General features: G+C 36.7%; 1 protein-coding gene across 1 annotated transcript; it reads right to left on the bottom strand.

The window, feature by feature from the left end:
- Positions 1-347: 347 nt before the first annotated feature.
- Flo1 (flotillin-1) lies at positions 348-24,296 on the bottom strand. The gene is made up of 10 exons (XM_028321837.1): positions 24,103-24,296; positions 22,494-22,660; positions 20,562-20,741; positions 19,691-19,774; positions 16,828-17,046; positions 16,340-16,500; positions 15,521-15,629; positions 13,510-13,761; positions 6,608-6,720; positions 348-3,101 (listed from the first exon to the last, which is right to left on the bottom strand). Exons 1-9 carry the CDS (start codon positions 24,152-24,154, stop codon positions 6,640-6,642), a joined length of 1,305 nt encoding a protein of 434 aa, XP_028177638.1. The 5' UTR covers positions 24,155-24,296; the 3' UTR covers positions 348-3,101; positions 6,608-6,639.
- Positions 24,297-27,089: the final 2,793 nt, after the last annotated feature.

The raw sequence follows: 27,089 nt of genomic DNA, 5'->3' as shown, positions 1-27,089 counted from the left end.
AATGTTTTTCGTAAATTTCTCACAAATCAAGTAAAGGCATATTTTTTATCACCACCCACCGTATCATAGCTATTAGATATATTCAAATTGACCTTAGTTAGACCTGTCTTGGTTGATAAGTTCAAAACTTATACAGGGTGTTACGAGGGCTGCACTAAAAGTATNCGTAGGTAAATGGATATACCCATTCCATTACCCACTTCACCATACCATTTATATGCCCATGTTAGTGTGCTAGTGTCGGCTCATATACCCATTTAGCTAACACCCTGTATAAATAGAATTATGAAAAAGATGATTTTCATAATATTGATCTGATTTTAGTAACTATGAAATAAAACAACAAATTCAATCTGCAAGTTTATTGAATTATACATGAATAAAAACCACGTCAATACACATCAATTATTGAAAATTTGTGATTCACACAACGAAACGTATATTCAATGTGCCACTCTCAGTGCATTCATGATTTTTCGTAAATATCGTTACATGAAAAATTACTACATAGACAATTTACTATAATTGAATGCAGGTATTAAGTTAGGCATTTGTATTTTTTACAATATCTGATAAAACATATTTTAAATAAGTTATGTAACATCATAATATTATGGTACATACTTGGTAAGTAAATGTACTAAGTTCAAAACGACAAATATCAATTCAGTTTACACATTTGTCAGCTTATAATTTGCACATTTAGATAATGAAAAAAAAAAGAGGTAAAATACGGTACTTGTAAAATAAAACTTAAAACAATTAAAATAAATGCATTGTTACTTTGAAATAATATTGTGCGGTTATTTTAACTAAGCAAATACTTTTCACTGCAATTAAAACTAACTGGTAACAAATTATATTAATTCATCTCTCTCGATTGTACATTATCTTAAAACCTAATTAAATCATACAAAGTATTTAAAGAAATAAACAATATAAAATCCTTAAATCATAGTGTATTGATATGGCACCAGAGGTACTATAGTGTTCCGTGCCGGATGGCATTAAATTAATATTATTAAATGTATAGCAGTTGATCGAATCGACATAATTATGGATACTCCTAGCTAGCTTTCTAGTAGTACAGGGCTAGAGCCTATTGAATGCACCCTGAAGAAAAATACCTATCTTATAGTTAAATGGAGTTTTCGTAGTTAAATCACCTTAATTATATCGGAAATGAACAGAAACCCACAATTATTCATAAATCTTTGAAAAAATGTTCACTAGCCCTGTATAGATAAAATGGAAAGACTGAATAATAAATAATTGATCTGCCAAAAATTTAAATAAACGGTAAATTTACCTTACCGTTAATACTTGAACTAAAATTAATGTAAACTTTTACAAATTAAAATTGAAAATCTGTACTATAATCATATTATAGCAATCAGATATTACAAATTATAAAAATTCATATTCAACATAGGAAAAAAAGCATAAAAAAGTTTTTTACAACGAAACGTTGATGATTATTTACATATCTAAGAAAACAAATGGTAAAAATATAGAAAGAGAATTTTGTAAATTGACTAGCCGTTACTAAGCCAATGTAGACGGTAACCGAACCGCTCTGTAGAAAACAAGTTTACACACAAATTCTTAAAAATCTACTCGATTCGTATTACTTTAGAAAATGACATCAATAATGTCTAATATGAACGCGCTAAGTTACAATATTAAATTTTCTAAACTGCACTTTTTGAACACCAAATATTTACCACATTATACCCTAACGACAGTTAGCTAAATAAAAAAATATAGGTATTATTTTTTGTATAACAGTCATTTTGTAATCATCTACATAGGGAAAAAATTTAGGCGATTGGTCAAAAGTTGTTTTTATGTATGCTAGAACAAACACTTGTACATTGTTAGTATTGTTACAGAGATACAGCGCTCATCGCACTGACCAATGTCGCACGGTTGCGTCGAGTGGATGCGGATCACATTTGTACAGCGACAGATCAAAACTAAGTTTACCTTAACATCAGGTCACACAGTAGTCTAAATTATATTAGCACACCAGTGTCCACCTACTCCATACACAAAGTGACCGAATCACAACTTCAGATAAGGTCACCAGCCAGCCTGACGCTCTTTAGTTTTAGCAGAAAAATGTTTCCATTGTGTCAAACCTTTTTAGCGCCAACGTTACAGGTACTAGAATTCCCACAGCCTCAGGCCTCATTAGGTCGTCGCTGATAAAGAAATCAATCAATACGACAAGGACGTGGATTGTTGTCTTGACGTAAGCAGCATTGATGACTTTATAACATGTTCTGTTGTCCATAAGTTAATGCCACTTATGTAGAAACAAGAATTAGATAAACAACAATAATGTTTATCATGTAAATCGTGTAATGCTGCTATGGATAAAAACTAGCAATTAGCAATTTTAGATGTTCTACGCACCCAAAGTAATTTAAACTAACTTCGAGTAGTTCCCAAAGTCAAGTTACTTTTTTGGTGATTTCAAAATGTAACTGTATCCAATTAGTTTTAGGACCTAAGTTCGAGTAGCTACTAAGTAATTAACGATATTTTGATTAGTTTTAAAATATACAATTTTCTGATTTGTTGAGGTAATAGAATAACGTAACATTACAAGACGAGCTATAAGATCAAAATAGTTTCGTCGTACATTTTAGGAAGATACATGGAAGAATTTATTTCGTGGAAGATTTTTGCATAAATTGAAACAGTTGCAATAACAAGATTGATGGTTAGCATAAGGAAACATTTTACATAAAAATAACACATTTCGGTGTCATTTTGTTTGAAGATAACTAAACACTACATTATTACAGACTGGCTGGTAAGCTTTCTACTGTTCACTAGTAGATAGGTACGAAAATATATTTTAATAGTAGCGGCGTAGACTTTATCGTAACATCGTTACAGTAAACAAAGTAAATTCAGCTTTGGTATTTCCCTTGAGTTTTCCAAAAGTGGCACTTAGGTCGAATAAAATATTACTTACCTTAATACATTATAATGTATAAATCTGAATTAACATCAAATGTAGTTTTCTCTTTAGGTAACGAGCAACGCGGCAACGCTAAGAAATTCATTGCAGCTTACAGTGCGCGAGCATTCTGTAAAAGAAAAAAAAAACATTGTTGTAAGCAATATAACGTAAAATATTTATCTCTGATAAACAAATATCAGGAAGGTCCTTCCTACCAAAACAATTGAAGCACAGATCCTACCTACATCTTATGATTTAATTTTAATGTTTAAGCCAATAAAAATCTTAGGATTGGATTTATTGAATGAACGTTGGCATGTGGTCGTTTCACTACAAGGACCACATTCTCCTGAATCCTATCGCAGTATAGCTGCAGGTAGTTAGAAAACTAGGCGGACGGAGCTGTATGTTTATTACTTGTGTTACCTTGTGCAGAAATAAATATTGTATTTTTAATATTAACAGTAAAAACACATGTTTAGCTAATCTTATCGAATTCAATAAATAAACTGCGGGAACTAAAATGCGGGATATGAGTAAAGGTCACGCGCTCATTTAGCTACGGATGTTAGAGGTGTGCGCAGCCAAGAGCGATCCGTGCCTGAGCGACAGAGTGCGGAAAAAAATGTTTTAGTAAACAGAGCATAGCGCTGTGGGCTACATTAATAATAATTTGTCATGTATTTATCTAACTATCTTAATTATGTTGTTTGGTAGTTGTTTGCTCAGTGACAAGTGGATTTATGAAATTGGAAAGGAAAAAATAATGCCGCACGGCATCCTCATCCAGTCTAGCTAAAAGATAAATTTCTGACTCCTCGATTGGAACCACTTTGAAGCGCAATTGTTGTTATTGTTTTTGCGATGTCATTTGCCAGTTGGGACCTTTGTTTTTTATTTATTGATAAATACATGAATTTGTGTGTATGTATGTATTTAAAATGACCAATATTATAGTAACAGTGTTAAATTTATTTGATAAATGGCAACTAATGTAAATGAGATGTTAAATCCAAAACCATTAAAATAATGATTGCACATTTATTATGATTGATATTGATATTTTACATTTAGCTCTTTCTACAACAAATATAAATAGTTTAATTTGAAATTAAGACTCCCCGCAGACTAAGTACAGACTTATAATCGGCCGTTAGTTGAGCCTGATTTTAATTTGCATGAAGAACCAATGTGCGCACTTTCATACATGTCCATACTGATTAACAGTTCGACCCAACTATCGGTCGACAAAAAGTCTGCAAGTCTGTGGCTAGGTGAGGTGAAACCTAACTTCTTTAAAAATTGTACTCCTGTTTTCATTGTAAATGAATTTCTTATCGCAAGTGTGTACATAATCGCAGTAATGAGACGGAGGTGGATATTATTTCGAGTCAACACAGTCTCGCGTCGATTGAGACCACTAATGAGAATAATTACAATTCGTGACTAATTCCCAGTTTTTAATATTATATGCGTGAACTGAGAAAAACTGTTAATTAAAACATTACCGTTTTGGATGGTCGCACACATAGTTCTTGTTGTTACTTAGTAAACATTTTTTATAAAAATTGTTTTTGGCTAACGAGGGAACTTCTGTTAGAAGTAATCGTAGAGGAGAACATTAAAATTTAAGGATGAGATTAGGCAATAAGAATAACGTAGAAAAATGCAGGACACACATTAAATTACTGAAATTGGTACTCCCTAGTCTGGAAAAATATGAATTCATGTGGTCACGTGACAAATTGACTGTTCGTTCGTGTACCTATATGGGAGCTTATATTTGTGCAATTTTTAAATTATATTAATATACATAATGTGCACGCACTTGCTCATGTTTCATGCAAATATTATACACAGGTTAATCTGTTGTATTAAGATTAGTGACCGACCGAATATTCGTTTTCGTTTTCGGCCAAAAAATGGTCCTTCGGCCANAACAACTGTCAAACGTCATTATGTTTTTGGTCAAAACATTACCGGTTTTCAAAGATTTTACATAATTTCAGATTGAAATTTGAGAGTTGAAGGTCATTTTCGTTTTCGTTTTCGGCCGAAAATGAGACTGCAGCCGAAGCTTCGTTTTCGTTTCCGTTTTCGGCTGAAAATCCATATTCGGTCGGACACTAATTAAGATGTTAGTGTTAGTTTTTCTACTACAACCTTCGCGGAACTTGTAGAACAGCTCTGCTTTTTCGCTCCATCATCATCATCATCAGGTCACTTAGTCCAGAGGAATGGAAGGTTTCCCTACGTTGGTCAGACGGGTCGGGGAGGCCTGATGTTCGCATATACTCTCTCCAGCAATCAACTAAACAAGTTCTTGGTATTGCTGCTGTCTGGCAGACGGAAAATTCGCTTGCGTCTCTCACACAATAACGGCGATATTGGTATAATGCGCGCTGCAGATCAAAAGCTAAGTTTAGCTTAGCTCGCATTGCTGACGAAGTTTTATTTGGGTGCAAACACTGGATAAATGCATCAGTTGTGCGAGTTAAGGTGGCGTTTCGAGCTGCGACAGAGACAAGCGACCGTTACTTGACTTTAGGCAATATATAATCGTCAGTTCTCGAGCGATACAGAGACCTAAGTCAAGTACGGGACTATTCCCACCTCTCGTTCCCACCACTGCGCACTGCAACTCCTGTGTAGTAGCCAGGATCTAGCTACAGCTTGACCGCCATAAAAACCCAACCAGTGAGAGTCAAGTTTGTCCCGGGGAAAAGTTAAACTGTCATTGGACCCGCAACGAAATTAATTAAAGGAACATAGGAGGAGTTCGAAATTAAGGTTCGACTTCCCTCCATTGCAAAGCGGATGACAGGTGACAAACAAAAGTTTAAAACCTTTAAGAAAAGATTATGCACCCCGCCAATAAATATCAATTAAGGGGGCCTATCTTATGAGCAATTAGCAACTACCTGCCAATAATATTTAAGCCTAAGTCAAGTAGCGGTCGTGGTGTCTTGTCTCGATCGCCATGTCGCAACGCGAACCGTCGCCTAAGCAAAACAAACTTAGCTCCTGGTCTGCAACCCGCACAATCATGAGTTATTTTTTCACGATTAGATCACGATGAGTCAGTGCCGGTTGATGGTATTAGCACAGAATAATAATAAGTACTACGTACAGAAGTTTTACTTCCCGAAGGTATTTAAAAAAATGTATGCTCAATGTCATTAACAATATGGTGTAATTTAGCCTGTCTCAAGAGTCAAGCACCATTTTGTTGACAAACGTCATTGATCGGACTGCGCCGAAGCTATAGGGCTGACTTCGGTAAAATGATGTGACGTGAGGTGCCAAACTGCGGAAAATGGCGGAGGAAATACATTATTTAGCATGAATTATCATGAATAATATTAACTACTTATTTACCTCTCAGTGTCTTGAGGCAACTTAAAAAAGTACATTCTGTGTTTTTATTATTATTTAGGCATTTAAATACTGCACAGTATTTAGTACACCATTTTCTTTATTTTCTTCCATCATACACAAGAATACGCGTGCGTGAGTCAATGTTCGCTCGTATGTGAGGCCTTGTCGAATAGTATCCTGTAGGTGGGACATCGTGCGTGTTTTGTTTTCGATGTAAACTCGCGGAGATGAACAGGCCTGGTATTAGTTGCTTACCTGAATGAGCATTTTTTGGTGTCGTCGGGGAGTTATCGTGCCTTCTTGGCGGAGTCCCCGCGCGCCGTCGGAGTGGGCACCGGCGGCGGTTCGGCCACGGCCTGCCACCACCACGGTTAAGCCAAGCGTTAGTATGTGAGTGCGTGGGGTGCTGGATTAATACGGGCTTATACATCGCCTTTACAATGGTATTGGTGTGCACTATCGTCAGCAAAATAATCATATTTGATGAATTCCACGATAGATTTTAACTATTATATTCACTACCTTCTGATAAATTCCCGAAAAACTTTATTTGTTAGATAGCATGTAAATTGCCTTTTGTCAACCTTTAATAAATTGTAACGGTGTGGTGTGCTGACGATAGTATATAATTATTTGCGATGACATTGCCCGTGACTCTTTAAATTTTTAAAGCAATGATTATAGATTGAAGTGGATCAAAGAAACGATGTAATTCACCCTGTGTAAGTATTATTAATTCAGCACCTTTAGGAAATATTGAGTGGTTATAAAGTTTAAACAGACAGTGGAACAATAAATGAAATGAGATGAATGAAACGATATAAGGTCCTCGTTTACTATTTAAGAAATTGGATTTAGTTGAGAATTGGCATTTAGGTAAGTACTAAATTATACAAGAAAAAAGTTACAGAGTAATCTAGGACCGTATACAATTTAAAGGTGAAGTTCCGTAACACTGTGTCACATAGATAGGGTTACAGAACATCAGTTAAGTCGAATCACGAAAAGGCGTATCTAACAAAATGGAGATATTGAGTTATACACACCATGTTATTAAAAACATGCATTTTATAACCTCACAAAAGATCGTAACTGAATTATTTTTAAGGAAGCCAGTATCAATGACAGGTAAAATGGGAACGAAATGAATTTTTCCATACTTTAAATTATCTTTAAAAGTCGCTGCTGTAAAATTGATAAAAATCAGTTACGCCTTTTCGTGATTCGACTCCCGATATGTTATGCATTATTTTAGTGTTTTAATGTTAACCATGCGTTAGGTACACAACATTAAAAGTAACATAGAACATAAAACAGTCATAAAACACATACAAAATAACAACAAAAGCGATAAAGAAATTTCTTTTTGGTACATACAGGGTGTCCCGTAATGTAACGTCAAGCCGGAACTGGGTGTTGAGGCAAGTTGTGCTGGTTATCAGAAAAATATAAAAAAAAATCTATGTGGCATATTTTCAAAATAATGGGCATTTAAAAAAAATCAAAAATTTCTACTCCAGGTGACGGTCTTTTTACTCGTGTTGNTTTTTTTCATCCAAGTTGGAGCAGCTGGTTTTGTAATTTTGATAACAATTTAGAGAAGCATTATTCAGGGCTACATAACAAAAAAAAAATTTGGAAAAAGTGAAGATTTGTGGCAACACGAGTAAAAAGACCGTCACCTGGAGTAAAAATTTTTGATTTTTTTTAAATGCCCATTATTTTGAAAATATGCCACATACATTTTTTTTTATATTTTTCTGATAACCAACATAACTTGCCTCAACACCCAGTTCCGGCTTGACGTTACATTACGGGACACCCTGTATATCGAGTTACCGTAAATGAAGTTACAGTGCATTACACACATTACGTTTTAATCGTAATCGTCGAGCTGCGTATGGTTTCGGGTGAGTGATTGTTATACATTCGATAAGGGTGAAATTGTCCGTGTAAGTGGGCGAAACTATCGAGTATTGTGCTAACTTGATACCGGACCAGTGAGTGCGCCAGTTAAAACTTACTGAAGCAGCGCAAACCTGATTATTGTTGAAGATAAAATAACAATTGTTTAAAATTTTCAAACATGTAGTTTAGTAGAAATCATAATCGACTTTCAAATCAAATGATTTCTGGTTATGCACGAATTTATAGAAATAACTTCTGTGTTTTCTTACTTTGCCTGGCATAATGATGCTGAATACCAACTAAGTATACCAAAGGTTGGTTTTCGCTTCCTACGCTACATAAGTAATTTAAGTTGCATTAAAGGGCTTTGGGCGCATTTGTATCGCAACATGATTTTGGTTGCATTTGACATTGCATGATAACATAATAATCTGTAAAATTGACAAAAAATATCTGACATGTTCGCGAGTTGTGCCCTATACTGGACGAGGCCTATTTATGTGGCTAATTTTACTAATCTCATATTGTGTCAGGGGAAATATACCCATAACGTTTGGTAATCGTTTATCATTCGCACGTGATATAATGACCCCACATGTGCATTTCAAATATTTGATTTAACGCTTTGTTACAAAACTATAAAAATTACATGCTCATTGCTCGTAGAGTAGAGCTATGAACTGAATTATAAAGTATAATCAAACATAATTTGAGACTACTTACAGTCTAATGTTTGGGTGTTCGCGAAGATAATAAGCGTAAAGTCAAAGGTGAAATGATAAAACGAACTGAGAGATGACTTCAGCGCAGCATTAAATATGCAACAAATACCTACTCGCTGATTAGGTCGTAAATTATATTGTTGTTTTTCCTGTGAGAAACACTTACTGATAACCCAAAACCGCAAATAAATACTTTGCGAATAACAAGGATAGCTATGACGAGTTTGTGTCGCGAATTATTATGTATAGGTATACACTATACATATGTTTAGTATTTGTATGTATACAACCACTGTTACTTCATGTAACTTTGATTACATAGCACGAGGCAAGTTAGGCACTTCGCAGTGGCGAGGCGAATCGCATTAGGCGCAGGTTACGTTACGCGCGTGAGACGTGACGACTGCTGACTTATCACCGTACTGGGTCCCCGCGACAGACAGGATCAAATTTATAGGAATTGTTTCCTTTGGTATAGAACCAGCCAAGAGACCGATTAATAAGGTATTCCCTAAACTGAAGCATTCGCTTTTAATGTAACATTTCAGATTCGATTTTGATCATTTCATTACAATACTACCCCGACTTGAGGAGCTTTTGCATTTCAGATTCAATGGTAAAGGTGGATATAATACATATACATTACAGTATTTACTAGAACATTTTCCTGAGCATTTCTATGTTATGTAACGTTCTTGCGAGATACAACATGCTCAGAAGAAAGGGTGAAGATACACTAAAATATGACATAGAGCGGCATTTTTCTGTTGCAAGTAATCTGTACTCACCTTTACAAGTAGCATCATAATTAATATTTCAATTAAATTAACATTGTATTATCAAGTTACGCACTGTAATGGTCGGTTCTTTTCCCTCACTAACTATGTAATGCTTAAGACTGTAATGTTACATTACAGGCAAATGCTCCAGGTGAGGGATCATCTGTTGACTTGAAAAAATATACCTAAAATAAAACTTGTATGTCCTTTTCATCATAAGTAGGATTTTTAACTTTAACGACTCGTTAATTTTTGGGTTGCTAACTTTAACTACTCGTTAATAGCTCACATTATTACTTCACCCCAGTATCATAATATGTATTATTTCGTTTTTGACGAAGACTGAAGACGTGAACATTACATGACAAGTGTAAACATTTTTTGCAACCTTGAAATCATCAGCAAATAACACAATATGACTATTAAATTACAGGAATTTTGGATTCATAAACCTGTAATAAAGCTTTTTGTATACAAGCAGTAATAGTGATTTATCGCCCGAGCCGTCATACATATTGCTGTTTCAAGTGTCAGTTCAGAAAGTATAGAAATTATAACACTAGTTATCAAATCAACGGAAATCACATTGTCTGGTTATAAATATAAAAACCTTGACTTAGTCTGAATCTACATGGCGAAGTAGAAATATCGTACCATATTTATTTAAGATTATTTATTCCAAAACTAATTTCAGTTTTCTACACTTCCAAGTTACAAGGTTACAGAATTTCATACATGCTGCACTCAAGTGTGGTTAAGACTGACTATTATTATCGCAATCTTATTATTTTATCTTGCTATTGTTAGGATATGTCGAGTGTTGTGTGCACTACGAGTACGTATGTGACTTGTTATTAAATAACTAAGTACCTATTGAATAATCAACATCAACAAGTCTAGTTAACATAATTAGCTAGGAACTTCTTGATGCATAGGTAATATTTTATATTACATGGTTTTTCCTGTAATATACAGGGTGTTACTTTGCATTCTTGCCATATTTACAGAGGTAACTATATTACTGATACTGAACACAAATCCGTTAAAAAATAATGCCCGAAAATTTTGATTTTTAATTTTGAATATTTTATTTTATCGACAATCTGTTAAACACATCACTAACTATCGTAACGCATGCACATCACTTATGTTAGCGATGGCGATGGAGACTTTTTTACTTTTTATTGTATTTTTAAATATCTATTGCAATCTATTGTCTTTAAAATGTCTTTTTGACACTTTTGTAAAAAACTGAGAAATCCATCAATCACAAATCACGTTATAAATAATACAAAAATGACTGAAGTGTATTCAAACAACGAATAATTTAATCAAAATGGTGCTTGGAGTGTCTGCAAGACGTCTTAAATGAAATGCTTGATGACGCACCCTTAGCGTTACACCAAATGCTCTACTACCAGCAGGATGGTGCTCCCCCACAATAAGGACGTCAAGTGCGCGAATAATACGTTTGGTGAACAGTGGATTGGACGAGGGGGTCCAGTTACGTAAACTTTGTAAGTAGGAACTCATAAATAAATAATTAATTGTGAATAAGGTGATTTCATTTCATACTTAATTTATTAATTTGTAAAAATAGGGAACAATGTTGTAAATTAATTAAAAGCCTAATAATTATTGCGTATTTTTGACGGTCCTAAGCCCGTAAAGTAGAAACTGAGAGAAGAAAGGAAAATCTAAAATCAACTGAAGAGTATTTTAAAATAATTATTATGACTGGATAAAAAGGCTGGTACCCAGAGCCATAAAACATCACAGATTAATAAGAACTAGGCCACGCCCACTAGGTTTATTCCACTTGCACCTGTAGAAAGTGCGAGACAAAATTGGTTTATTCCAATTTGTACTGCAAAACCAAATTTACTAAAAACTCAGTGTACTTTCTTTATGGGAGTCTCTTGTTTATCTTAAATAACAGGTATTGGTCCCTACTTTTATCTCTGTGAATATGGCAAGAATGCAAAGTAACACGGTGTATTATTAGAAACTTAAAATTGAAAAGATGCCTTTATTTCGCCACTACTTCTCAGTAAAGTGTCGGCTAACGTGAAGCCTGCGTGCGCGATGGCGATCAGACGTCATGTACGAATTTGAAGCGATGAGTTCACATCAACGCGTCCTGTCATTAGTCGCGGCGCTATCGCGGACGCGTTGATTTGGCCGAAGCTTAAGTACCAAGCATAGCTGTACTATGGGTACCAAAAAACGGATTTAACTGCAAGAAAACAATTTGTATTTAATTCTCATAAGAATCGTTTGTTCGAAAGGCTCTTGAACTGTGTTATTATAATTTACATTACGTGGAAAAGTAATTACGCGTTTAAAGATAGGATAGCTCATTGTTTAAGTTATTGAGAGCAAGTGAATAAGAACAATTATCAAAAATGCCAAGAGTTCTTTAGAATGTACATCTTGACTTGTATTTAATTTTATGCTCATTCTAATCAACTTACATTTTGCTATCTAGACCTCATTCCTGTTATCTTACTGATTGACCTTAAGGTTGCATAAATTAGATTTATCTATCTGACTTACTTTTCTCTTTGAAAGTGTCAAACAATTTTATTTTCTGTACAAAAAAAAACTTACTTGGGCGTATATTGCGGCAATATATTGGTAACACTCACAATATTCTGGTTTTCTGATAGATTGCCGTATAGTATCGACTCCATACATTTGTCGCAGTCGCATTGCTATTGTACAGTCGCGGAATGAAAAGGTTCGTCACCTTAGTGTCGGTTTTCGCTTGCACTAGGTACTGTAAATTCAAACCTGCCAACATAACAGTGCAAGAAACAGTGCTGCTAACATTTACATAAATATGACGTTTGCTTACGAATAAGGTTTTGCTTGTTTATTTTTCTATCCCATCAGTGCAATGCAATGATGACATTGACCAATTGACAATAGTTTTTTTTTATTTAATAGAAATAATAATGGCAGGTTGAACCAACAAGAAGGTTTTAGTTTATCAATCATAATAATCTTCTTGACAAGATAAATCGTCAAACAACTTTGATCTGAATAATTTTGAACTTTACTGACGAACAGTTAAAGATTATTTTCTCTAACTCGAGATTATTCTGTAACATAGTTTCAAAAGGTAATATGTGCTCGCGATTCGTTGAAGGAATCAATTTGAAAACTGACGAACCTTTTCATTCCGCGACTGTACATTTTTACCTGTAGGTATTTAACGTGTTATTCACACAAAAAGGGGCTATAAACACAAATTTCGCAAATCAGTCCGAATAGAGTCAATGCACTAATTTAGGGAATTTGTGAAGTTGTTGTTATTATTTAAACAAGATTAGTATACCGTTTGAATGGGGATAGACTAGAGAAGTTTTGATAAAATCCGAAGATCGCTATCTCTTTTAAAAAAAAATTTATAGCCATGTAAACTTAAATGTTCAGTCCATTTTTAACTTTTCGGAAAAGTTCAAAGCTGAATTAAAAAAAAACTAGATGATATTTGCCAGTAAATTTAGATTTGATGCAACCCTATATCAATGCACGTCAAAACAAAATATTTACTTTGAGGCTACGCTTAGTAGTTTTTTTTTAAATCGAAATTAAATGATGCGATTTGGGTATTTTGGTGAAATTACTAAAAAACTTAATATAAAAGTAGCCGCCTGACATGGAACGTGTTATGGGGGCTGAAAATATAGGAAATGACCCATTCTATCCGCCAAATCATTTTGGCACACGATGCGCCAAACACCCTGTATATTAAAAAGTGTGTTAAGTCGCCGGCACTGGCCACCGGTGGCTGTGGTCGGTGGCCCATTTGCACCAAAGTGTCGTTCATATATTGGACCGGCTGGGAAAACACAATCAGAGTACAGACCTTGGGTAGAGTCTCCAGCATCATGTCGACCATGGCAGCGGATCCGTACTCCTTCCACGCCTCGGCCTTCTTGGACATCTGCTCGGCGTCTGCTACTGCCTTGGCTTTGATGGCGTAGGCCTCCGCCTGCGGATCACAAAGTTCAATCATTAAATATTTTTTTTTATTTGTACTCCTTTCCATTCCATTTCTATCAGTTTTTAAATTTCATACAGAACTAGCTTTCCGCCCGCAGTTTCGCCCGCGTGAAATTTTGTCTGTCACAGAAAAACTTTATCGCGCGCGTCCCTGTTCCAAAAACCGGGATAAAAACTATCCTATGTCCTTTCCCGGGATTCCTATGCCAAATTTCATCACAATCTGTTCAGTGGTTTAGGCGTGAAAGCAAGACAGACAGACAGAGTTACTTTCGCATTTATAATATTAGTATAGACTATAAATAACTTGAAAAAATCGAACTGCATAAGGAAGGGAATCGAACCTACGACCTTTCGCTTGCCGGGCGACTGCCCTTCCATCTGAGCCTTTTAGACACTGGATGAACCAGTCAAAATTTTCAAGCATAATATGTTCGTTGTTACGGCCAGCGTTAGTTTGAGATGAGACTCTTAAGAGTAGGCGCACACCGTTGATTTTTAGTTGGCCGATAGTTGTGCCCGATTTTAATTTTTATGAAGAATCGGCCAAATCGAATCGGCGTCGTGTGCGCACTCCCATACATGCCCATACTGATCAACTGCCTAGTCGGGCTACGAAAAATCAACGGTGACTAACTATCGGCCGACGAAAAATCAACGGTGTGCGCCTACTCTAACGCTAATAAACTTTTATACAGAACTAGCTGACCCGGCGAACTTTGTTCCGCATTAATGGCAATAAATAAGCAGACTTTTTTTTAATTTCGAACGGGATAAAAAGTATCCTATGTCCTTCTCCTGGCTCTAAACTACCTCCCTGACAATTTTCAGCTAAATCGGTTCAGCCGTTCTTGAGTTTTTTTTCTTCTTTCTGGCTCTCGCGGATTGCGTTTAGCCACGACAGGGTTCTTGATCTTGAGTTTTGCGTTTGCGTATGTTTTGCGTTTGGTTTTGCGGACATTGCGTTTGGACAGGGTGGGATTAGGTTAAAAGGTAGGGAAACGAATTATTAAAAATTATAAGCGAAGTAACTAACACGACTTTCTTTTTTTTATTTTTTTTTATGCATAACAAGGCAGGTATTTGACCACAATCGCACCTGATGTTAAGTGGGATGCGGTCTAGGATGGTACATATCTGCCCTGTAAGTGCCTATTCACTCTCGCCTTGAAAAGGCCCGGATTATAGTTTTCGGGAAAGACAGCAGCAGGCAACGAATTCCAGTCTTCTTTTATATATATAGATTTACAGAACCACAATGTAACTGACAGGGCTACAGTAACTCTCTACGTTTAAAATTGTTAATATTTTACATTGTTTCCGAGCCTGGTCAACGCCTTGCTGGGAATCGAAAGGTGCTGGGAGGAGGTCACTTTCTTTTGCGAAGAAGTCATTTTACAAAACGGCGTGAGTGAGAGGACCGTCTGAAGGAAACAGTTTGGCGTTGCAGACCGTTCAGGCAAGCAGGCAAGGGGGATATTATTATGTAGATGGGCCGTCGCCGACGGTGTTCCAGACGTCTAAGATATGGATGCTTCCTCCTGACACCGTCAGTCGGTCCATGACGAAACGCCGCTGAGATTTTAGTATACTCTGTCTTTCTTAAAACTGCAGTGCCTTTTCCTGTAAAAGTTCGTCCCTCAAGAGTGATAATACGCAAAGCATTTCCTCTGTGTCAAAAACACTGTGGTTCTAGTAGTGCTACACAAACATCTTGTGTGGAAAAACAAGGTGAGTCCGGCACTCACCTCTCCGCGAACTTTCACGGCCTCAGCCTCGGCCTCTGCTTCGAGCACGGTCTTGAGTCGCTGCGCTTCGGCCAACTTCTCCAATTTGAATTTTTCGGCTTCAGCAGGTCTGAATTAAAAATGAAAGTTATTTTAGTAGAGGAAACGTACAACATAATTATTAAATCATGTTATAATTTGATTTACTTAAACTGGATATCATTGGAATAGACGAAATACGACGCTCATAATATTGAGGAGTTGCGTTAAGTGATACTTTGCCAACTTCTGCACGGCGATCTCCTGCGTGCGCTCCACCACCGCGATCTACATCTGCTCTCCTTAGCAGGGTACTCATCTAGCCGTGTAGCATGTAATGTATCAGATACTGTATCAAGTGAGTACATAGGTACGAACCCGCTGCGAGCTGCGAGCGCGTGGTTCGCAGGGAGATCGTAGCGACCCGCCGAGTAGCGGTATCACTGCGAGTACAAAGGCGGCTCGTAAAGTAAAAGTAGGATTCAGGAGCTCGCAGCCAGATACGCGATGACCGTGGACGAGCCGTACTCACTTGAAGGTTGGTTACGTTACATGCTATGTTACGTGCTGCATGGCAGGTGAGTACCCTGCCCTTGAGGGCTGCTGGTGTCTGCTGCACAGCATCTGTGTGGGATGGGGCCTGACCTGCGCACAGTGGCCTCCAGCTCGCGCTCGCGGCGCTGCACCTCCCACTTCTGCACGGCGATCTCCTGCGGTCGCTCCACCACCGCGACCTGCGTCTGCTCTGCTTGAGGGCTGCTGGTGTCTGCTGCACAGCATCTGTGTGGGATGGGGCCTGACCTGCGCACAGTGGCCTCCAGCTCGCGCTCGCGGCGCTGCACCTCCCACTTCTGCACGGCGATCTCCTGCGTGCGCTCCACCACCGCGATCTGCATCTGCTCCTCCTTGATGCGCTGCTTCGTCTTCGCCGCTTGCAGTTCATAAGCCATCTCCGCTTCGGCCTGAGGTGTTATAAGTGCGTCAATGTATCATAACAACAACATTACATTACTACTTTGAAAAAACTCGGTAAACACAACGATCGAATCTTAACAAAATATTAAGAGACAAATCTAAGCACATGAATTTAAATGATCATCATAATTTCTTCCAAAGATTTCCAGATTGACCGCTTATCAGTATGTGTCTATTCCAGAACTTTGCAGGCTCATCTGGCATGCTAGTGCCCTGTCTATTACCACTTCAGTTTGCTAATACGTCGAGCTATGTCAGCTCAATATTGCATAGCAGGCTATACACGGTGAACTTTAATGCTTTAAAATAAATACCTTCTTCGTCTGCACTTCGACGTCATAAGCGGCTTTCTTCAGTTCGAAGTCTCGCTGCGCTTTCGCAATCTCGGTGTCGTTTAGGAAGCGAGCAGCCATTCGCTGCTCCTCAGCCATCGCTTCCTTGATCTTGGCCTCGGCTTGGGCCTCCGCCTCTCCGATACGAGCGTCTCTCTTCACCTCGGCCGTGCGAGCCATTCCAAGAGCTTTCAGGTAACCCTGCGTGTAGAATATACAGATATAGCGGTCACGTTTATAATAATATGTATACGTAGCACCCGTGCGAAGCTGGGGCACGCTTGTTACATTATAAACTGACGAAGATAAACGGAGGACGTTGACAGGTATAAGGTAGAAGCCAAACTTACTGTAAGATATTATCATATCGTTCTTTGGGTTTTCTTAAAAATATTGTGTGTATTTGGATATTATAAAATGATCATGACATTAATGTATAATTTTCCAAGTATATTTAAAGAACTGTTAAACATTTTAGAAATACCTATGTAAATCTTATGCTTTTAACTGTTTCTACTAGTTATAGTTATTTATTTTTGTGTGGTGGTGTAACCCGGTTATGTCATAGGCACACTTATTGGAGAATTCAGGTCAATTAGGATCAAACGATTAATTAGCGAGAACGTGACAAACCTAATCTACTACTACATAAATTTATTTAGATTCTCGTATGGCTTATTATCTTCACTTTACATTTTATTATTTATAGGGTCTTTTATCGTTCTTAAAATGCTATTTTAAGACATGTATAAAATAAGAACCACGTTTCACAAAGTGTACCTTTTTATGGAAAATACATTACACAATAAATTACTAATATTGTCTCTGAAACAATAAACTGGACATTCATAGTATTTGACCTTCATGGAAATGGTAATAGACATGTTACTGTCATATGTTTTGTTTCCCACCGCTATAACTGAACAAGTGACCATGACACACATTGCGTCACCTAATTCCCGTATCATTAGCTAGTTAAAGGGAATTAATATGTAAAAAGACTTATTTATTCATTACTTGTATTAGATACTTATTGATAACTAGCGGCCGCCCGCGACTTCGTACACATGGATCCCGTTTTACCCCCTTAGGGGTGGAGTTTTGTAAAATCCTTTCTTAGCGGTTGCCTACATCATAACATGATAACATCTACCTGCACGCCAAATTTCAGCCCGATCCGTCCAGTGGTTTGGGATGTGCGTTGATAGATCACTGTCAGTCAGTCAGTCACCGTTGAGTTATACATAATTAGATTATGCCAAAGTATTAAATAGCCATAGGTTTATACCAAGTACTATTACTATTTGATGCAGGTGCAGCTGGTGTGATAATGGTAAATCCAGGTTTATATTTTATTGCAACCAACGGAAAGTAATAAGGGAGGTATAGGATAGCCGATAATATCTACGATAACATCGATACAAAGCTAGGGGGTATCTTGTGTTGATTGTATCAGCAAACTAATTAATTAAGTCCATATACTACTGGTTATTGTATTGTGTATGTATAACAGCATTTGCTAATGAAAGTAGCAGCCGTTTTTAAGCTGCATGTATGAAACAACATTTAAAGGCAGGGATTGAGGCTTTTATAACAGTAAGCTGTGGGTGCCCAGCAACTTTAGACTAAGATGCTGTTTATTGATTCTAATTGGTCAGAGGGCACCGAAACGTTAACGACCATAAAACTAGATGAATAGTGGCAGACTGCTTTCGCATGAGAATGTATACTTTTAACTAAAGGTACTACTATTGTACAATATAAAGTAGTTATGGTTTCAAAGAATAAATTTCGTGCGAGAGCAGTCGTGTGAAAGAATGATTGCAAAACAGTTTAAGTCATATTATTTTGTACAAGTGCTATATTGGTAGGCGAGGCAATATGGCGCCATAGTGTAATAAATTCAATGCGCACGCGAATTCATTCAACCATTTTCAACACACTTGTACGAATTTTTTTAATTTATAATTCACAATCACTTAAAGTGAATGTTAGACATATTTTCAAAACAATTAATAAATCAGTTGAAAAACACACTGTCGTTTCGTGTAATAGGCGACACTCTCAAACTCAAAAAAGGTGCATCAAGATTCACTCCACTAACAAGTGTGTTGAAAAATAACTGCGGTACAAATAAAGAAAACCAAATAAATTGTAGCCCCTGCCTCTATTGAATAAACTAGTCGACACAGAGCAATTTCATTCCGCTCATTGAATTCTAAGCTAACAAAATTAGGTTCTTAATTTTTAGTTAAAATTGTGCTCTCAGGCAAGTGCATTGCTTGTACATGCTTCGGCAAATATTAGTGTCAAGTAGTTTATTCCTGTTCATAATATTGTCCGAATTTAAATATACGTCGCAGTTCGAAGATTGGTTTAAGCGCATAGTATACACTGCGTGGCACGCGGTAACAAAACATACAGCAAGGAACGCCATTCCAAACGTAACGTACCTTCGCTCCCTGTGGCAGTTTAGAGAGAAAACATTGTACTTATATGTGCGGTGAACATTTTGTATAATAGTCAACATTAACTTGTGTATACTTGTGTACTTCATCGGCACGTATTCCCACATTCAATAGTACAGAAGCATGAACGCGTGTGAGTTATTTATACTTATGTATAACACTGCAAACAAAGCTTTGAATGCGGAAATAAGTATCTAAAATCAGTTTGTGTCACTAGAAGTGCTAATGATGACTATTTATATCTTAAAAAGATAAAATAATGTACGTATGTAAATATGTAGTACAGACGTAGTTTTCACAATGCAAGAAGTGTTAAAACGTAACAAAATGTTTATTATTGTAATTTATTCCAAATATCATAGTACATGAAGACATACCTCCTCATCTCTTATGTCCTTGAGCGTGTAAGACACGACAGTAATGCCCATGTTGATAAGGTCGCTTGAAGCTACTTCGAAAACCTAGAAAAATAAATATACAGGGTGGAAACGATAAGTGATCTCATTCGATTATTTCTAAATTATACATGATATCGAAAAACTGGTTACTGATCCTGAAAGTGCTTCACGAGCTCTATTCAACGGTACCAATAATAGGTTACAGAATTAACTGGATCTATCCGAAAATTAAATGTTTTCAGCCTCCATACTAAATGTATGCCAGCCAAACAATATAAGAAGTATTTTTTATTTTTATTAAATAACAAACACTTAAATGAACTCGTAAATTGCATTCTTATTTAAAATTATTCATGGAAAACATTGATTTAGGCTTTACTTGCTATAATTTTATCAAGACATGAGTGCCATGACTGTGGCTGTACTAAATGTATGGAAGCTGGAAACATTGAATTTTCGAATGGATCCAGTTTATTTTGTAACCTATTATTGGTATCGTTGGATAGAGCTCGTGAAGCACTTTCAGGATCAGTAACCAGTTTTTGAAAATCTTGTATAGTTTTTAATATTATGTGGTTTTACTAAATGTATGGAAGCTGGAAACATTGAATTTTAGGATAGATCCAGTTTATTATGTAACCTATTATTGGTACCGTTTGAAAGAGCTCGTGAAGCACTTTCACGATCAGTAACCAGTTTTTCAATATCTTGTATACTTTAGAAATAATCGAGTGAGATCACTTAACGTTTCCACCCTGTATGTTTAGTTAATTGATTTTCGGTGAAGGATTTCATTGGATTTTAAGCGCTAATAAAATCGTATAACCATCATGAAGATTTTTACATTTACCTTCTTGGAGAATATTTTCCTGTCTTTGTATATTTCTTCGACTGTCATGGAGCCCATAATAGCACGCTGATGACCTTCGAGGGTTACCAGAGCTATATGTTGAATCTCATGCTCCGATTTGCCCAAAAACTGTTCGCAAGCTGAGAGCAGCATTTCGGCGTTTTGACCTTGTATCTTAACCTGGAATATATTCAAAGAATTTTATTTAAAGTTAACATTGAACAATCCATATTAATGTACAGTCAACAGCATGATGATACTGTGCTGTCGTCTGTACTTGAACAGTGTTTAGAAGCTTTACAAATTGAAAACTAATATAGTTTTTTTTTATTGTGAAGTCATAAAAGTACAGGCATTAAGCTCTTCCAGTCTGTCTGAAAGTAAAGACCCTTTTCAAAGTCGTACTACTTTAAAGTATGAGCTAATATAGGTATTAAACGCCCCCCACTCCCCCCGTGACATGGCATGTCAGGGACCAGGCCCTCCCTGAAAAAGAACTCTATACACGCCAATGTTCATGGCTCGTTATACGATCACAATACACGCCGTTTGCACAAAAAGACAATCATATAAGTCGCGTAATTTGTTCCGCTATATGGCAGCAGTCAAGGTGCCATGGAGCATCCATCAGGAATATCAAACATGTATTGTCTATAATAATACTTATAACAACCAAGATGATCTTCTCAAGACAGTAAGCATGTAGATAAGTATTACAAGAACTGCTAATTAGCATTAGCATTCCACTGTATTTTTATGACTAGGTAAATTAAATTGAATTTTCCTTATACATATTTTGTTTGGCAAAGGCAAGGCAAGACCTATGGCGTCGTCAATACTTCCTAACTATTATTGATTTGATTTATAAATATTGATTTCAAAGCATTTGTAATGATCCCTATGTTTTCCTAATACCTAAAAACAAAATATTGAAAAGTAATTAGTTTTTCGGCTTATTCCCTACTCGGAAGTTGGGAATTTTTGATAGGTATTTATCTGTTGTGTCAGGTTGGGTGAAAACGTGTCCAGTTGGGCATAAGCCGGTTTTTCGAGGGTATACTTTTATGTTGTTTCTTCTAATTTTTGGCTAATAGTGATAACTAGTCAATTCGCCATTCTTCAACTTATCTGTCAGCTTGTAAATAGTAGTACATAAAAAGCTACATCCTGCGATACCCAGCACGGTGACAATAGGCATTACAACCCAAATGAGGCACATCAGACATAATAGACAGGATCCATGAATGTAATTAACCTTGCATACTTGTAGTTTGCACATTTTATGGTTATGCAATAAACTATTGAATACTGAGTACATACGAGGGCTGCACTAAAAGTATCGGGAATGTAATATTTCCACTGTTCCAGTCATATTAAAATCTATTTAATTGCAAACTCCAGGGTTTTAAAAATCGTATACCATTTATTTATTTAAAAAAAGATTCTCGGTCGTATCACAAGGTCTTGTCAAACTTGTTTAGTCGTTGAGAAAATGGAATTGACTCGAGAAAATTCAAGACCCTCGTATTAAAATAATAGAAGGCTTTTTTAATGACGTCAGGACCTGATGAAGCTAAACAAATTATTACATTTTTTGATATACATGTGTATGTAAGTGGGACTGTGTGTCAAACACACAGTGTGAAAGTAAACTTACACAATGTGACTCGTATGTGGTGTAGTTAACCTGAATGATTGATTCTACTGCTCAAATGCAACAAATTTCGTACAGGAACAATTAAATACCAAATGTTTAAATAAATAAAGATATCTCACACTTATTTACTGATGAGCATAAAAAGGTTAATTTATTCGGAAGATTGAATTTCCTTCTTTTGCCAAAAGGTGTATTATCTTTGAGCAGTAAAATCAATTCTTTAAGTTTGATACACCACCAATAGGTCTTCGCCCTGTATAATGATCAATACTCACCTGCGCAATGCCAGTGACAGATATTGGAACACCCTGGCTGGTGTAGACGGTGGGCGATTCTACTTGTAACGTCATGGTGTTGAGTGAGATCCTCTGCACGTTTTGGATGGCGGGCCAGACGAACGCCCGGCCACCCGGGACTAACAAAGGCTTGGAGTAACAGCATCCTGAGGAATAACAATACCACCATATCATGACAAAGAGTACGATGAAAATATTAAGTCAAGCAGAAATATTCGTAAAACTACATATTTAGCACCTTATACATGATACTTGAAAGAGAGTAAAACAGAAGAATATACAAATATCTTAAAAAACTTTCGTCAAATAAATGTAGCTTACGAGATTTTGTCCTTTAAAGTCCATAATATGAATGTGACTAAGTGCTATAAAAGCACTTTGTATAGAAAGTTATACATTTTTCTATACCAATATGGAATTGGAGTGATTGATAACAGACACACTCAGGAGTATGTAGCCAGTTTTCACCATCAATCCCTAATTTTTAAGTGACCCCTATATAAACAAAATTCGTATGGGTTACCATATAGGGGTCACTTAAAAATTGGTGGGATTGGAAAACGAGCATATGTGTCTTGTATCATAATGTACATAACAGTAAGCACCAAATAGTCTGTAACACCTAAAGTAGACAATAAGTTTGCAACACATCTTATTCAGATACAGACTAAGGTTGTGTCACTAACTGACTGTACATAAATTAACAAAGCTCTCTAGCCTGAGCTCAAACTGTTGATACCAGAGTATCCACCTGGCATTTTAAAGGCTTTGTTGGATAATAATTTGAAACCACAATAGCCGAACGGTGAAGGGGTTGGACTGGCAGACTCGAGATGCGAGGAACGCAGGTTCAAATCCTACTATTGTAGTGAGCCTACTCGAAAAACAAGCTTACCATGAGGAGCTAATGGGACTATTAGTAATTTGAGCAATACAAATTAATAATAATCTTTAAATAAAAAATAGCGTAAAAGTAAAAATAAATTCAGGAATATAAAAATCATTCAAGGTTGGTAGGATTCTACCAATCATTGAATGCTAGTACACATTTCCATAATAGTGCAGCAACAGGATAAAAAGTAGAATATAAAAGGAGATTCCATAAAACCAGGGATTGTGTTGAAGTAACTATTAAATAATCCTATTTTTTTTTTCGTAATCTAAGCTTATATTTAGAAAATATGGTAGGGTTTTTCTTATAAGAATTATTTATTACACTGATGCTGTAGAAAGTACACATATCTAGGGGTTATTTTTGATATCTTTCTGCTTAGTCATACGATTATTTATTACACACTATGTCGTTTGTATCTCTAAAATTCCATAATTATTAATCATTTATTTTATAGATAGTCCTGATTCACTCGCGTCAGATACCTACTCTTTGGTGTAAACAATAAAAATCGCATAGCAATTCTTGTACATTAATTTACATTCGCAATACATCATTAGTACCAGCCAAAGGCCTACGTTTATTCTTAAAATAGTTAAGTACTATAAATATTTTTAGGGGAAAACATTTAAGCGTTAGCTAGGTACCTACTTGCTACTTCAAAGTATGATTCAACTACACGAAGAAGAAACTCACCCGAAACAACGAGAGCTTCATTGGGTCCACAAGTTACAAATCCCCAAGTCATATTGATGCTAAACAAAATTTAAATGGAAAGTAAATAAAAAATGTGATGGTAACACAAATAAAACCATAAAATATTGAATTTCGTGATGTCAAAACACAATCGGCTTCATGGAAATGGTGGGGCGCTATTGCCATAGACAGTAGAGTAGACACAGTCAAACCAAAGACAAACATTTTATCACTCAAAAACTATTATTTTAAAAAAAACACTCACCAAAGATATCGTAACACAGAGTTGAAACGATTTTCAAAAGTCAAATGGCGCAGCACAGCATTGATAGCAGCGCCCTCTCCTGCAAATGACATTTCAGTGTTTTCCACGTGGCAAAAATGACACAACAGGTGAGTTGGTTCATAAAAAATAGGCCCGGTTTCCACCAAGGCGGAGCAGAGCGGAGCGGAAAAGTATTTTGAATTCCTAATCAGATTTCACCGCAGCCGCTGTCAAATTTTATAGAAAAATTTGTTATGGAAGCAATAAACTTATTGAGTATTTTCCGCTCCGCTCCGTCTTGGTGGACACCGAGTCTAACCATGAGGGTAGGAGCCCTGCTGGCCCCTGCTGCCTGCACCTCTAGACAAGTTACTGAACGTGACAGTTGTAATTTCGAAATCGATTTGCTCCCTCGTTTTTTTATTTACTACCTTACTATTCTTGTATTTTGTCCTTTTGGGGTTAAGTCTAGGCGCAGACCACCGATTTTTAATTATAGTTGGTTCGGGCTGTTAATCATTATGAAGATGTACGATTTCTTATCGGCCGATTCTTCTCACAAATTAGAATCGGGCCCAACTATCGGCAAACTAAAAGTCGGTGGTCTTCGCCTAGTCTGGTTCTAATAGTCGCACAACGAAAGTTGAGGCGAACACATTTTCTTCACACTGATGTAATATTTGACACAGAGGACAGAGGACATTAATCAGTCGAGAAAGAGGTCAATCGTCGAATTCAACTCGGCTGGGCAGCGTTCGGGAAGCTTCGCGATATTATCACGTCCAAAATACCGCAGTGTCTCAACTCAAGACAAAAGTCTTTGACCAGTGTGTGACCCTTCAGCTCTTCGAGCTATGTGCCCCGCCCACTGCCACTTGATTTGTTATGTGTTGCCAGTGATGGTATACGGATCTGAGACGTGGACTTACCAAGGGCCTTATAAGATAAGAACGCTCAAGGTCAAGGTCACACAAAGGGCGATGGAGCGGGCTATGCCTGCGTGATCGAACCAGAAATGAGGAGATCTGTAGGAGAACCAGAGTGACTGACATAGACCTCAGAATCGCTAAAATCAAGTGACAATAAATAAATAATAAATAATAATAAATAAATTTCTTTATTGAATAACTTATTGACAGTTTTTAACAATAGGCTAATATTAAACTATAATAGGTAAAAGTACATACGGCACAATGGGCGGGGCACATAGTACATAGGACTGGTCTTTATGGAAATCCTTGGGGGAGGCCTTTGTCCAACAGTGGACGTCTTTTGGATGAAACGAACGAAGTAACGAACGAGATACTCAGAATCACTTGTTTTCTATAGATTCAAAATACTAAACTGACATCGACAGTGACCCGGGGCCGCGGGGCTAGCTGGGGGCTAGTTACAGATTCGAAGATGAAAGATGTTAGCTCGCACCCCCCCTAGCCCTATAAAATTTATAGCTAGTTTGACTGTGAATTAAAATAACTTTGTAAGCGTAAGCGTTAATCTATTATGTTAATTATATTTTTTCATTTATTAAATTATAATAACAATTTTATAATACATTTCCAAAAAAAACTTAAAATTACTTAAAAGCTAAAATTTAAAAATTACTTAAATAAATACAAATGCATAGATTTGCCTATTTATTTTTCCTTTCATAAAGCTGGGTCAGGTGATTTTGAAGATAAGATGACCCACGCTGAACTGTCCCACCAAACTCAATGACAGGGGGGCGCTACCATCGTTCAACTATATGGTTTTCAACATGGCAAAAATCGGAACCAGCGAATCCAGCGATCCGGTATTGACGGTGGCGCCCCACTGTCAATGTCATGCATAGGACAGTTCAGTATTTTGGAACTTCACGTCACTTTACATAATCTTCTAAGGAATTTTCACTAGTTAAGAAATGTTATAAATACATGAGTTAAACGACTATTACTCTTAAACTAACTAATCTTTCTTAACCGTTATAGTTTTCCTTGAAATTTCATAAAAAACACTATTATCATGAATTTTTCCAGATTTTTTAAGCCAACAGTTTAGTTTTTAGAGGTGGGGGGATCATCCCCAGATCCGACCATGACATGACCATGTATGTCCTTTTGGACATATCGGAATGGCACGCTTTGACAAGCAACTCGCTGTATCTATTCTATCCATATCTGTGGAGTTGCGCATAGGCGCAATCATGAAGCTAAAGATAAAAATGGAGGGCAAACTTGGAACAAAAACTTGAGTCAAATACCTACTTATATCTTTCTCGCTCTCTGTGGCCCTACCTCTCTTTTTAGTGTGAACTGTAAATAATTAAATATTTATTACCTAGTTGAATTAAAAATCACAAAATTGTCGGCCGTTTAGGTTTAATGTGTTGGCGAATCAGGGAATAGTAGGGAATTTAGTGCAATGATTTGTATGGAGACCCCTCCACTTTGGTATAGAAGGCTCATTTTTGCACCAGTTGTTCTTTGGGTGCTCCTGAGTAGATTTCCGTCGGTAGACATCGGGAGCCCCCCCTGTGGTAGCAGGGGGAGGGGGGGCAAGTTTCCTTCTGCCGCGCTTCACTTTAAGGTCCATATCTTCAAAACTATGGGTATTAGGGCAAGTGTGGTGTCATTTTCGGATAATTAAAGGATGGCGAATTCATTTCTAGAACAAACTTTTTGCCTTTTCATACAAAAAAATAGAAATATGGAGTAAAATTCACAAAAACCAAAAAGTATTT

The sequence above is a fragment of the Ostrinia furnacalis genome, unplaced genomic scaffold (assembly GCF_004193835.3).
Source record: "Ostrinia furnacalis isolate ACB-3 unplaced genomic scaffold, ASM419383v2 OfSCF7582, whole genome shotgun sequence".
Taxonomy (NCBI): Eukaryota; Metazoa; Arthropoda; class Insecta; order Lepidoptera; family Crambidae; genus Ostrinia; species Ostrinia furnacalis.
Note: the sequence above shows the minus strand (reverse complement) of the source record. Positions and strands in the feature narration are given on the sequence as shown.